This window comes from Medicago sativa, chromosome 5, assembly GCF_051527215.1.
Source record: "Medicago sativa cultivar Bolivia chromosome 5, Bolivia_mono, whole genome shotgun sequence".
In the NCBI taxonomy this organism is placed as follows: domain Eukaryota; kingdom Viridiplantae; phylum Streptophyta; class Magnoliopsida; order Fabales; family Fabaceae; genus Medicago; species Medicago sativa.
In genome coordinates this window covers 1,767,284-1,780,178 of record NC_140753.1, presented here as the reverse complement: position 1 = coordinate 1,780,178, position 12,895 = coordinate 1,767,284, and the positions used below count along the sequence as shown (strand labels likewise).

At 34.0% G+C, this 12,895-nt stretch overlaps 3 protein-coding genes across 4 annotated transcripts; 1 reads left to right on the top strand and 2 right to left on the bottom strand.

Annotated features, from left to right (window-relative positions):
• Window positions 1-1,092: 1,092 nt before the first annotated feature.
• On the bottom strand, window positions 1,093-5,601 carry LOC146919006 (Tetratricopeptide repeat (TPR)-like superfamily protein). The gene is given in 8 exon segments (XM_085712273.1): window positions 1,093-1,329; window positions 1,332-1,406; window positions 1,981-2,006; window positions 2,044-2,072; window positions 2,075-2,167; window positions 2,264-2,289; window positions 2,347-2,377; window positions 2,599-5,601. Coding segments are annotated over 8 exon segments (3,249 nt in total). The 5' UTR covers window positions 5,482-5,601; the 3' UTR covers window positions 1,093-1,243.
• A 923-nt stretch (window positions 5,602-6,524) lies between these two features.
• On the top strand, window positions 6,525-10,184 carry LOC146919005 (Ribosomal protein L14p/L23e family protein). The gene is made up of 4 exons (XM_085712272.1): window positions 6,525-6,641; window positions 7,399-7,460; window positions 9,212-9,303; window positions 9,547-10,184. Exons 2-4 carry the CDS (start codon window positions 7,427-7,429, stop codon window positions 9,919-9,921), a joined length of 501 nt encoding a protein of 166 aa, XP_085568398.1. The 5' UTR covers window positions 6,525-6,641; window positions 7,399-7,426; the 3' UTR covers window positions 9,922-10,184.
• A 140-nt stretch (window positions 10,185-10,324) lies between these two features.
• LOC146919004 (protein RGF1 INDUCIBLE TRANSCRIPTION FACTOR 1-like) lies at window positions 10,325-12,895 on the bottom strand. Of its 2 annotated transcripts, XM_085712270.1 has the most exons (4): window positions 12,714-12,895; window positions 12,343-12,561; window positions 11,413-11,628; window positions 10,325-10,827 (listed from the first exon to the last, which is right to left on the bottom strand). In XM_085712270.1, the coding sequence occupies exons 1-4, from the start codon at window positions 12,714-12,716 to the stop codon at window positions 10,618-10,620; spliced, it is 648 nt and encodes a 215-aa protein (XP_085568396.1). In that variant the 5' UTR covers window positions 12,717-12,895; the 3' UTR covers window positions 10,325-10,617. The 2 variants fall into 2 exon arrangements, with proteins under 2 accessions (XP_085568396.1, XP_085568397.1); XM_085712271.1 differs by lacking the exon at window positions 12,714-12,895 and having other exon boundaries at window positions 12,343-12,554.

Genomic DNA, 12,895 nt, shown 5'->3' with positions numbered 1-12,895 from the left:
TATTTTTTTATTAATTCACAAAGATAAATAATATGTAAGATGTTGTTGGATTCGTCTCGATGAATATTTTTAAAATATTAAATTTTCATTATTTTTTTTAGTAAAGAATGGAAGATATCAAAGATAAAACATATGCATTGATACGTGTGTCGGAGTCAACTAGGTCATCTAATATGGGACGGAGGGAGTAGTAATTTTTTTATGGGTTTGGTGATGAAAATGATGAATTTTTTGGGTTTAAGGATGAAGTTAATGAAGGAGGAAGACGAATGTTAACATTTTTTTTATTAAAAGTTAACATAATTGATTTATTCGAAGGACACGGAAAAAATTTATTGGACTATATATGAAAAAAAATTAATAAGGGATCAATATGAAATCTCATAATTAATTAAGAGACCATTTATGCAATTAAACCTATTATAAATGAATATGATTTTGAATTGTTTATTGTAGTGATGAATTCAAATGGTTTGCAGTGTGTTATTAATTAATTGCGTATTTTTTAAACTAAAGCAAATCATGAAACTTTTAAAACCCCAAAAATATTTTCCAACTCAACACTTAGGATAAGAATACAACTGTAAGTGAATATAATTTTTTAGTTTGAAACAAAGGCCATATTCATTCAAATAAGTAATTGTTTCATACATATGCGAGTTTAGAAATTTTCATTTGCACATTAAGACCGCTCTTCCAGAGAAAAACAAAGGTTTGAACGAGTGGTTTAGAGCACATCAAACATGTATCAAAATAAAAACAAATACATGATCGATGGTGTATACGACACTAGGACTCTAGGAGACAATATGTGATCAAAGTGATTCTAAAATGATGTGATCGTTAAACTCAGAATGAATGCATATTAGTGATATTGTCCGTCCTACATGTATAGGCAAGTAATTTGAGCTTATATGTGCAATTAGTTGACCAGTTATTCCACAAGCATTCTCAGAAAATATATACTTGGGATTGACTCTTGTAACTCAAATCCCCAATATAAAAACAACCATGATGTGATCGTGTCTCCCTCTGGTTGTCTGAAACAAGCTAGCCACAAGAGATTCAAGTAAATTTTATAAGCTCGTAAGCACTGTAGAGTCTACCTACGTACACTACCAAAAAATAAGGGCAGCTCAGAGCTCATTAAGATCCCACCACTGTGATGTGAAGTCTGCAGACGTCGGATATATGGAGTGAGCAGAGAAGTTATTATCACAACTCTGACTTGCGACCAACCAGTTCATCTATGCACATTGTACAAAGCATCAACTCTAGTCAAGGACCAACAAATCCACTCGAAGATATCATATTTAGAAATGAATAGAATTTTTTTGAACCAAGGATGCTTCTAAAACCCCTTGCTCCATGTATGTCAAAAAGCCGATTCCTTTGCCAAGCTCTTCCTAATGAAAAATCCAATGCTTATTTGTCACTGAACTTCAAAAATAGACAATAAATATAACACATGATGATGACTTTCACTTCAAATTATACCAGTTTCGCAACTAAACCTTGACCATGTCTAGTTTGATTTGAAAAATTAATAATTTTAAACCGGTGGCCATATTTGGCTGGTATAACAGCACAGGTGATCAGTTAGTGTAGCAAAAGTCTTACATAATATATCATGCCGGTATACAATTTCTAATTTATCAAACAGGTAAAATAGAAAAACATAAAGCATAAACAAAGAACAGGTGCCTTCGTATGTCTGAATATGAACATGCCAAGCAAATGTCTGCCCAAAAATAGATCTTTGAAATCAGTACTCAATTTGTGATTGCAAACAATGGGATTGCTAAAAAGGTCAAATATCTTACTCCACAACTCACTATATCAACTTTAATTTCTTGGTTCTTTGATGCACAAATGTAACACATAATTTTAACTCTTTCTAGAATACAAATAACAATAACATTATCGAGTTTGTAACTATGTTCCAAAAGATGACAAGGGTAAAAGTTTGATTTTCTATACCTTGACATCTATTAGCATGCTGCATGCCATGATCATAAACCATAGAATCACCACCCCAGCATGATGTAATGATGGATGGGTGGACCAAAAAAAAACACAGGATTCGGACATTAGTGGAATGTAAAACACAACTTTCCAAGATTTCTTCATAATCTCCTGTTTCTGCTTCCACCATTGCTGCTATTACCTAAACACCAAAAATACCACACTTCTTCAAATAAAAATCAATAATACAAGGCAGGCATCAGAGAAAACTAGATGTTAAAAGAGATGAGCCTCTCACCAGCTTGACCATTTCTTCTGTCCTACCTGCATCCATTTTGCTTTAGTTATATTCAACCTGTACATCAGAAACCTAATTTATACCGGTTGCCTCTTCCTGAAGCCAGTGGATATCCTGCAATGTCGATAGAGAATGCAAAAGCATAAATAAAAGGTCAGAATAAATGTGCTAAAATGATAAATCAAAGGTCTTGCACATCTACAGAGCAGTTTTGATAGGAATAATATCGCTACTTCAAAACATATTTCAACCACCAAGTGTGTAAAGGAAGTGCTTAATGTTATCAAATTTAAATTAGCAAGTGTTTGAAAAGTTAGCGAGAGCGTGAGACAAACCATTTGGCATATGCTATCCGATAATTGTAGTGCTTCTTGCCACTTATCAACCTTGATAAGGCCTTTGATGAGGTGGACAAGTATGCTAAGTTCTGGAACGACATTCTTACTTATCATGCTAGCATACAGTTCTAAGGCTTTATCAACCTTACTTGCATGTGACAGATTCTCGATTAAAGAAGTATATAGATATTTGTTGGCAACTGCATGGCTAGGTGATGATGAAATCTCTTCAAGAAGATCCAATGCGACTTCCAGTCTCCCCGCCTTGATGTAGTTATCAATCAAAATTCTGTACAAAGAATCAACAGGCACTGATTCATTCTCACTCAACTCATCTAAAAGACCGATCGAGGTTATAAACTCTTGGCTGAACCCTTCGATAATTTTACGGTGACTTAGTATATGCTTTGGCCAATATGTTTGTTTCATTTCATCCAAGAGTTTGTAAGCTTCATCAAGAAGGCCATTGGAACAACAATGATTTATCAAAACCCTATAGGTTATAAAGTTTGGAGCACAGCCTTTTGAGCACATATCTCTAAAGAGCTCAAGGCACTGCTCAATTTTTCCTGATTTCCCAAAGCCGTCAATCATTGCAGTATAAGTTACAACATTTGGATTACAACCCTTTTCTTCCATCTTAAGCATGAGCTTGTAAGCTTCATCTGTCTTTCCAACTTTACAGAGGCCATCAACCATCTCTGTGTAAATAACAACATTTGGAGTGCAAGAATTCTCTAGCATCTTGGACAACACTTTCAAAACAAGATCCAACCGGTTATCTTTAAACAGACAATCGATGAAAGAGCTATAGGTATACAAATTTGGACTGTATCCACGCTCTGACATCTTTGTGAACACCTCCTGTGCATCCTGAAGCTTTCCAATCTTGCAAAACCCATCAATAACAGCATCATAGACTATTTGGTTAGGCTCACAACCATGAGCCAACATGGTATCCAACAATTCGCGCGCCTCTTTAACCCTGTTTGCTTTGCATAAACCATCCACCAAAGCCCCATATGTAATAACATTTGGTCCTTCACTGTTGTTGTGATCTAGCTTAAAATATTTGTCCATATCTGAGGATTCTATGTCACCTCGCATTCTGGCATAGATCTGGCAAGCTTTTTCAATCTGCCCAGCCTTACAATGACCATCAATTAAAGCTGTATACGTAACAACATTAGGCTTGCAACCTTCAAGCCACATCATCTCAAAAAGTTCATCTGCAACAGACATCTTTTTGGCTTTTAGGTATGCATGAATAAGAGCAGTATAAGTCACCACATTGGGTTTGCAACCTTCACGTAACATTTCATCAAACCATTTGCGAGCCTGCTGAATCAGACCAGCTTTGCAAAAGCTATCAATTAAAATAGTATAAGTGTAAACACTGGGAACAATGCCATTCCTTTTCATTTCTTCGAACAACGAAAAAGCTTTCTCTACCTTGGAGGCATCGCAAAGGAAGCCAATCACTTTAGAATATGTACTATCATCGGGGATGAAACCCTTGCCCATCATTTCACATATAATCTTAAAAGCTTGATCAAACTTTCCAGCTCCACAAAGACACCGTGCAAAATTGCTGACATTGACCTTGTTTAATACAACCCCTAAATCAAGCATCTCACTATAAGCTTTCTCCACCAAATCTAAAATATCCGAGCTAGGCTGTTCCTCATTACTACATACGCTACCAATGAATATATTATAAACCAGATATCCTGGCTGGCACCCACATTTTATCATTTTCTTAAACAACTTGTAGGCATAAGAGTAATCCCTTGATTTACAATAAGCATGTATAAGAGAATTAAATATCTCACGATTAGGATAACACCCCTCTGTAATCATCATACTCAGAATTCTCTTACACCTCCCCAACTGTCCTTTTTTCAAACAACCAGAAAGCAAAATCCTATAAGTAACAACATTGGGAATGCAAGAACTAGACCTCATTCTATGTAAGATATCCATCGCTTCTTCAAAAAGTGAAGCTTCACACAACCCAGAAACCATCCTATTATAAAATACCGTATCCGGCACAAACTCCTCAACCTCATCAATCAAATCAAAAGCATCCCTACACTTCCCACATTTACACAACGAATAAGCAAAACAACTAAGAGTATACCTATCCATAACAAACCCATAACTCAACATCTCTCTCTTTACCAAATAAGCAGTATCTAACTTATCAGCTCTAAGAAAAACCTGAATCAAAGAATTATAAGTAGTTTGAGAAGGTTTGTACCCAAAATCCTTCAACCTCCCCAACTCTTCCAAAGCCATATTCCACCACCCATTTCGACAACACTTTCGAACTAGAAAATTAAGCAACCTACGAAGCAATTCGCGATCATCATCCTTAATTTCCATCAAAAACTTTAAAGGCACTCTATCATTGGCATTATCATTGCATCCTAATAAGTCAAGCAATTTATCAAACACTTGGGGGGTGTGAGTGTAACCAATTTGTCGACCAGCCCACAAGAAAAACTTTACACACAAGTCAGGGTTTTTGACATTGTTCATGACTTCAACCACCAAAGAGTCGCTTAACCGATTACGAAACTGTCGAAAAAATTGATGGGTTTCAATGTTCAACCCGGTTTTGAGTGCTTTTGATATGGTTGAAACAATGTCGTCAGCGGAAGAAGGGATGGATTGTGGGGAAGTGGGGTTGATGAGAGTGTTGCGGAGAAATGCGTAGTCTTGTGATAAATCAGGAGGGGTGGGTGTGGTGGGTGTTGAGGGGGAAAAAGTGGCGTCGTTAGGGTGATGCAAACCGTGGAGTTTTGAAGAAGAAGAAGAGAATTGGAGAGAGCGAGAGAGAAGAGTTTTCAACTCTCTGTTCCTCCTCCTCATACTCATGAAAATGAAAATTCAAAGGATTTTGATTTAGGGTTTAAGAGGAGTGAGAGGAGGAGGGTACATAACTAAACCCTGAATGACCATTGTTCTGCTCTGCTACTCTCTTTTACTCATTTCATTTCATTTCATTTCATTGTAAATAAATAAACCGGTGTTTGATTCCATTTTAAAGTGGTTAGAATCCATTTTAGAGACATAGAATTGATTTTGTTATGTTTAATTGTTTTTAAGTAGAATTAATTATATCTTTATAATTGATTCTATTTGAATTTATGATTTTTAACTTTTGATTTTTATGTATAAATTTATGTTTCAACTTATACAAACACAAATAACTTTTAAGATCAACACACTTTTAGTTAGAATCAATTTTACATAATCAATTCATTCAAAATCAATTTTTGTCACTGCAAAACCAAACATATGTTAAGACTATTTAATTGATCCTCTAAAGAAAAAAAAAACACAAATTAATTAATAGTAGGTGATTGATAGTAAAGACCTTCGACAAAAAAGACTAATTTAACGATTCACTTTGATGAGATTCTAATAGTTTTTTTTATAGTTTAACAAAGATCCTGAGTTTTGTAATCCAAAAAGAAAAAATCAATTTTATAAACTTATCAATTAACTAATTTGTACATTATAAATTAGCTTATCAATTACCCCCCTAGTTTTTTTTTCTTCCAAACAATAGCCTTCAATGTGTGGCATATTACTGAAACACGTCCAAAGGTTTATGTTTGAGTGTGCGTTTGGTTATGCAATGACGATAATTGATTTTGTCAGAATTGATTTTGATTGAATTGATTTTGGTTAAAAACGAGTTGAATATAAATTAATTTATGTTTGAATACCTTACCATAATGTTTGGATAATTTGAATCAAAATTGATTTTGAGTGTGTAATTACAAAAAGGGTTTCAATACACATATTAAAATTAGAGTTAATTTCAATTATTTATAGAAAGAGTTGTTTTGACAATTATTTATAGATTTAATTGGTTGATATATATAATAAATTAATTCGACGAAATCCCTAATAAGATGAAAATTGGTTTCGAAGCTCAAACTCACCGAAAAATTAATCTGCTAACTCACTCGAATCCCTTCTTCTTTTCTCTCCGACTCCCGTCTCGTCTTCTCATTCTTCAGTTTAAGGTTTGCTCATTCTTCAAACTTCATTTTCAATTCCTCTTCTTCCATTTCTCAATAACTTGCCTTGTTTATTTTTTTTATTATTATATCATAGGTTATAAAAAAATCAATTTTACATAAACCCTAATTTTCATATACTTCACAAATCTTCAAAGCAATCAATTTAAAATTGTCTGTCGTCGTCTTGTTTGTAATTTTTGTATGTTAGCACCGACACTCACTTATGATTATTGAGGATGTGTCCCGCTGTACGAAACCGACACAACATTGACACGTGTGATTGCATTGAATTATATCATTGGTCGTGTTCAATGTCCATGCTTCATAGGCTTCTTCTGATATGAATTGAGATGTTGAATAGAATAGGTGTCAAGTTGGAAGGCAATATATATACAATTGAGAGCATCATTCTTGTTGTCAAAGTTTCTGTTCAATTTCTTGCTGCTTTATGTTAATTAGTATTTGATTTGTGTGCTTATTATTTACAACTGATACAATGCTGAAACATAACAAAATTGTTGCATTTTTTTTAATACGACTTTTATCAATATCAAGCACTATATTTTAGTTACTAATTTCCGTTCCTCCATACAATTATGTCTCATTTCCACTGTTATATATATTAACAACATGTAATTTTGCAAACAGATATTTAGGAAATTCTCTCAAACTACATGTTGAACAAGCATTTTCCATTTCTGGATATTCTTTATTTCTGCCTGTTTAAATCTCATGTCTTTATGCCCCTTCATTTTTTCAGGGAATATAGAAGATACCAACTTTTCAAGATGGCTGCAACCATTGCTTCCAGATGTTCTCGTGGTATGCTGTTTTATGTTTGCTTCTTGTGTTCCATTTTTAAAACCGAAATTATTTATCAATACAAAAACAAACGAAATTTATTTGATCAAAATCTCATGTTACATTAATTTTTGTAGTTCAATGGAACTTTAAAGCCCATTTTGTTACAATTGTGTTTTTTATAGGAGACTAGCTAAATTTACCTCTTTCAAGCTCTTGATATGACTTTCACCACATATTTATGGTTGATGTCTGACTGCACTGTTTAGCGTATCAGCAACATTTTTTTTAATGTTCTGTGAGTTTTCACTCATTGTCTGGAAGTCATCTGTAGAGTTTTCTTTTGCATGTTGAAAATTGGAGAAATTTTATTTCAGTAGTATGTCTACTGCATCATCATGTGTACACAATGGGAACTTGTAAAGGTACTGTAGGCTGTAACCTTATAGAAGTACCCATTTATCGTAGGTATAATGCAGTCTCCAGTACTGTCTCCTTTTAGGTGACTGTTTAGCATTGAATTTCCTTAGTTACTACCCACGTAAAAGTGCCTACTTCTGGCATCTCCGAGTATTCTTTTAAATTTTGTTTTCACTGAAGTTGGGATGGGAACACGACCAGATGTTGCCATCCTTAAGCTAAATCAGCTGGGATGCTCCTTTATTTTACTATCATTAGCTTTGTCGAGGAGACTGAACTGAGCTACTTTGACATTGTTATGCATTATGTGCAATTGTATTCCACATTCCTGCTTCTTTTTCTTACAATGTACTCCATGTCTGCTAACCCTGGTCTCTTTGAAGCATATATCTTGGATAATTGTATCCGTTGTGTGATTTGCTCCATGAAAGTCAAGAGTCAAGGCCTATATTTCACTTTTATAAACTTTCACTAGCAACCAGATACAATATCAAGACACCTATTATCTAGAACAAGTCCAATAACCCCACAAAATGTTGCTTTTTCATAAGTGCACACTCACATACCCTTTCCAAGAAGTAACGAATTTTGGGAAAATTCCAAGAATGATGATACTCACAACTTCTATATATTGTTTGTTTAGAACTTTATACAATTATACAATATTTCTGTGTTCTTGGGTTTGTGTGTGTTGAGAAAAATCACACCAACAAAGGATCAATAATCGGAACACACACAAACATAGTGCAAAGAAAATAACAAAAGACACATAATTTACGCGATTCAGCACCTTTTGCTTATATTTTGGAGATGCCTCAACTCTCTACAGCACTGTCTTTATATGGAGCTGGTTTGTGGCTTGGCTTCTTCCGGAAATAGATAATTAGATATAAATCAATCCAACTTTCCAAGACCATTAAAAAAATGCCTTTTCATTGGAAGTTAAAATGTCAACTTCCCCAGGTAAGAGAATAACTGTTTTCTATGTCTTGCAAAACATTGATTCTATCCTTTTGGTGGTGATGTCCAAATTGTTAGTTTACTAAAACCATGTTGTAGTTTCATTATTACATGGTCATTTTGCTCCCTAAAACATGAGCATTGGCAAACTGTTGCTTTTGCAGTAAATTGAAACCACTACATTTTGCAACCACTCTGAAATTTCATATATTAAGCTGCATGACTCTATCTTGCCAGTTTGCACTTGTGCCACTAATCACTCCCTCCCTCTATTTACAAGTCAAACACGAGCTCAAGAATTTTTATGTTGATAAGGTGATACTTTATCCACTTAATAAATATTTTTATTAACTTGTTAGTTTTTTGTTTCATGTGTTGAAAAACCAAACTAGTGGGCCGTTCTCTGTTCGGTGGATTAAGCAACAGTTCCCCTGGTCTATTTACCACGTCACATGAGATGACATGCAACAGTTATTTTTCTCAGGTACATGTAGGAATCAGTTGCAGGATCATGTTTCAATTATTATAATTTCCTTAACATTATTTTCTTATGCTTGCCAAACACAGTATTGGTAATCTTAAACCTAGATTGTAGAAAACAACAGTAATTTTTCCATGCAGTGCAAAGATACATGTGTTCTTAAAATGAGTCACAAATCCATGCTTAGTTTCTTACACATATTGTTATGATTCCTTCCTGAAGAAAACAATGTCTTCCTTTTTGCAGCAACAACGAACCTTCATACAGATGAGGACTGTTCTGAAGGTTGTGGACAATTCTGGAGCTAAAAAGGTGATGTGCATACGCGCGTTGGCAGGGAAGAAAGGAGCAAGATTAGGTGATATGATACAAGCATCAGTGAAGGAAGCACATCCTAATGGAAAAGTGAAGAAGGGAGCTGTTGTATTTGCCGTAGTTGTTCGTGCAGCAATGCCAAAGGGTAGGTGTGATGGCAGTGAGGTCAAGTTTGACGACAATGCTGTTGTGCTTGTTGACAAACAAGGGCAGCCTATTGGGACCAGAGTTTTCGGACCAGTTCCTCATGAGTTGAGGCAGAAGAAGCATGTCAAGATCCTTACCTTAGCTGGGCATATTGCATAGATGGAAAGAGTCATCCTCAAATTTTATTGTGGAATCTAATGTCACATCTTACCATTCATATAATTTGAATCTTTCGGTATGAATTGTAAGGTTAGTATATGATCTATCGAATCCTGATGAAACACAGAAAAGGTTCAGAAGAGTTGTACTCAAATAATGAGCAGTTGATTTAGTTTCTAGCCTAACATTTTTTTAGAAGCAAGACATTCATGTGTGTTTCATACGTAACAGTATTTCTGAATGATTTTTCGTTTTGGTTTCTACTTTGTTTTATTCCACAATGTGATACTTGGATTGTAGAAAGTAGAAATGTGAAGGAATAAAACCACAATGTGATACTTGTTTTATTCCACAAACTAGCCTGTTTCACATTACTTGGATTGTAGATTTATTCCTCATTAGATTATTCCACAATCACAATAGACAATTTTATTGTCAAAAGATTATAAGAGCATCTTGATAATTTATACAAACCACTTTGTACAATATTGCGCATCTTGTATAAAAGTATCCACTAGTGCAACTATAGTCCATATTATGAATAACATTTATTACAGTGTAGGATTGATATGTAGGTGCTTTTAACAAAATCACAGTGACGCCGTAAGTTGTAGAAATTCTAAAGTGAAAATTACAACTCGCCATAATTCTGCCAATCTCACCACGAATTCAAGTATGTACAATTAGTTTAAGTATTTAGTAAATAAGGCCTCCCCCTATTGGAGCTCTATGTGGAACTCCCTTCCTCCTCTTAGCAATTTTGTAAGGTGGCGGTGTTGAAGGTGTGAAGCTCTGAATTTTGTTTATGTTTATGTCATTTTCATTACTATTTGATTCTTCACCATCTGACCCATCTCTCTCACTTAACTTTTTTTTCTTCTGGAATTTCTTGGAGGTTCCAACTATCTGAGTAAATAAATACATACAAAATAAAAATTTGAAAAATGGAAGATGTAATTTCTCATTAAACTTGTCACATGATAGTCTCACTTAACTCTTCAACGTTTATAATTTCAGAATGCATTTGTCAAAATGATGAACAATTTTCACCCATGAATACAATTTTGAAGACCAATTTGAGTGTTAATTAACTCACAATGTTATACTTACTTTTTCAAGGGAAACAAATAGGGTACAGCCAAAATGTTTGCATACTTATTATAGGAATGCTGCCTAATATTAAACGTTACCTAGATTGTTTGAGGCAACAACTAAATGAACACAAGAAAAGTATACCAATAAAAATTGAGTGTAAAATAAACTACCAAAACATTAACACATACAGGAACATCAAACACAACAATGACATTGACACAATGACATTGACACGTAAATATATATTTTTTAAATTAATTTAATGTAATCAATTATGTCGCTATTAGACACTGACACATGTAAGACGCCAGACACATGTTCGATGAGAAATAGATCAGTACTACAAAGCGTGAAAGCAATTTTAACTTGATGGAGAGTTGGGTTAACAATGCATACCTTACAACCAAGGGAGCAGTAGGTGAATGAATCAAGAAGGCTTCGTTCACAGACATGGCAAATATTGGTGACACCTTTGCCAGGCTTAGGCTGAGGCCTTTCATTCAAGAACACAATCTTTGCACTGTTTATAACGTATGTTTGAACCCCTGTTATGTCCAAAAATTTCTGTATCTCAGACACCCTTATCACATCATGATATGAAGACCTTCTTATCTATCAAACAAGAAAAAAATTAAATTAAAAGAATATTTTGTTACTAGTCCCATATTATATCATATATGTGGTTGAAAAAATGAATTTATAAGTGAAAAAATGAATTTATAAGTGACAAATGAGTTTATATCTATTACTATATAAATCATTTTAAATCAATTTTGTAAGAGGTGAGTTAGATCTAACCTCTTATATTTTATGAAAGTCATCATAGTCTATTTTTTCCTTGAGCAATCATCCAATTATCACATCATGATTCATGGTGAACCGATGGCTATTTAAATTGCACAATAATAAATTGTTTGATGGAAGAAAAAAAAAAGTCAAAAACATTTTTTTAATTGGCCATCCATAGTTGACTTTTGAATTGCAAATTGAGCATTCAATTCAATGACACACTGTGATCGATGAAACCAACACAGAAGACAAATATTTTTAGAATCCATTAAAATACATTGGACCCTTCCCCAAGAAAGTAATGTGTACAAGGTTACAAGTATCAAATTTAATTTTAAATCCTCAAATTCAAAGCTTTTGATTTGAAATCTTCACAAAATTGGATGAAATGGAGTCATTGACTATGAAAGACAAAACACACAGACACCACATTGACACTATTAAGTAATTGAATGTAGTTACATGTCTCATGATACACTTTTAATGTATGTTATAGATTCTCTAAGACAATTAGTGCTTATAAGTATCTTGTTTTACCTGGATAGCTCTGTGATCTTTGTGAGAAGCTAGACAAGAAGAACAAAGTGCTCCATTCATACAGTCCAAGCAATACATATTGCATTCACTTTTGTTGGAATCTGCATGCACTTTGCATTGAACAAAGAACCTTGCTTGGAGAAGTGGTTGCAACCATGGTGGCCACTTGATTTCTTCTTCATTCAGACTTCTCACTCCAACTACACCTTCTCCATCCCCCTAATTACATACATATAATTAACCAAATTAAAAATATCAAACAACATAATTAGAAAACTAATAAAATCATGAAAAAAAATGGATAAATTAAGACATGTCCATGTGTAGTATATGTTAAAGGGGTTGCATTGATTGTTTGTAGTAATACTCACCATAATTCTTGTTGATGTAATTTGGGCTATGATTTCTTATGATGGAAACCAAGTTTTGGTTTGGAGGAAAGACAAAAAGAAAAAAGAACATCCAATATAGTACTATCTTAGTAATTTAATTTGTAGAGAGGAAAAGAAAGAGGAAAATGTAGGAACTTTGGGAGTGGGGTTATAATGGAATT

What these genes read in the sequence shown, in the direction of transcription:
- LOC146919005 (XM_085712272.1), top strand. Translation starts at nt 7,427, where the DNA reads ATGGCTGCAACCATTGCTTCCAGATGTTCTCGTG. An exon ending in TGCTTCCAGATGTTCTCGTG is followed by an intron (nt 7,461 to 9,211) that starts GTATGCTGTTTT and finishes AAACCAAACTAG; the next exon opens with TGGGCCGTTCTCTGTTCGGT. An exon ending in GCAACAGTTATTTTTCTCAG is followed by an intron (nt 9,304 to 9,546) that starts GTACATGTAGGA and finishes TCCTTTTTGCAG; the next exon opens with CAACAACGAACCTTCATACA.
- LOC146919004 (XM_085712270.1), bottom strand. An exon ending in AAGATCACAGAGCTATCCAG is followed by an intron (nt 11,629 to 12,342) that starts GTAAAACAAGAT and finishes CTTGTTTGATAG; the next exon opens with ATAAGAAGGTCTTCATATCA. An exon ending in ACTGCTCCCTTGGTTGTAAG is followed by an intron (nt 10,828 to 11,412) that starts GTATGCATTGTT and finishes TTATTTACTCAG; the next exon opens with ATAGTTGGAACCTCCAAGAA.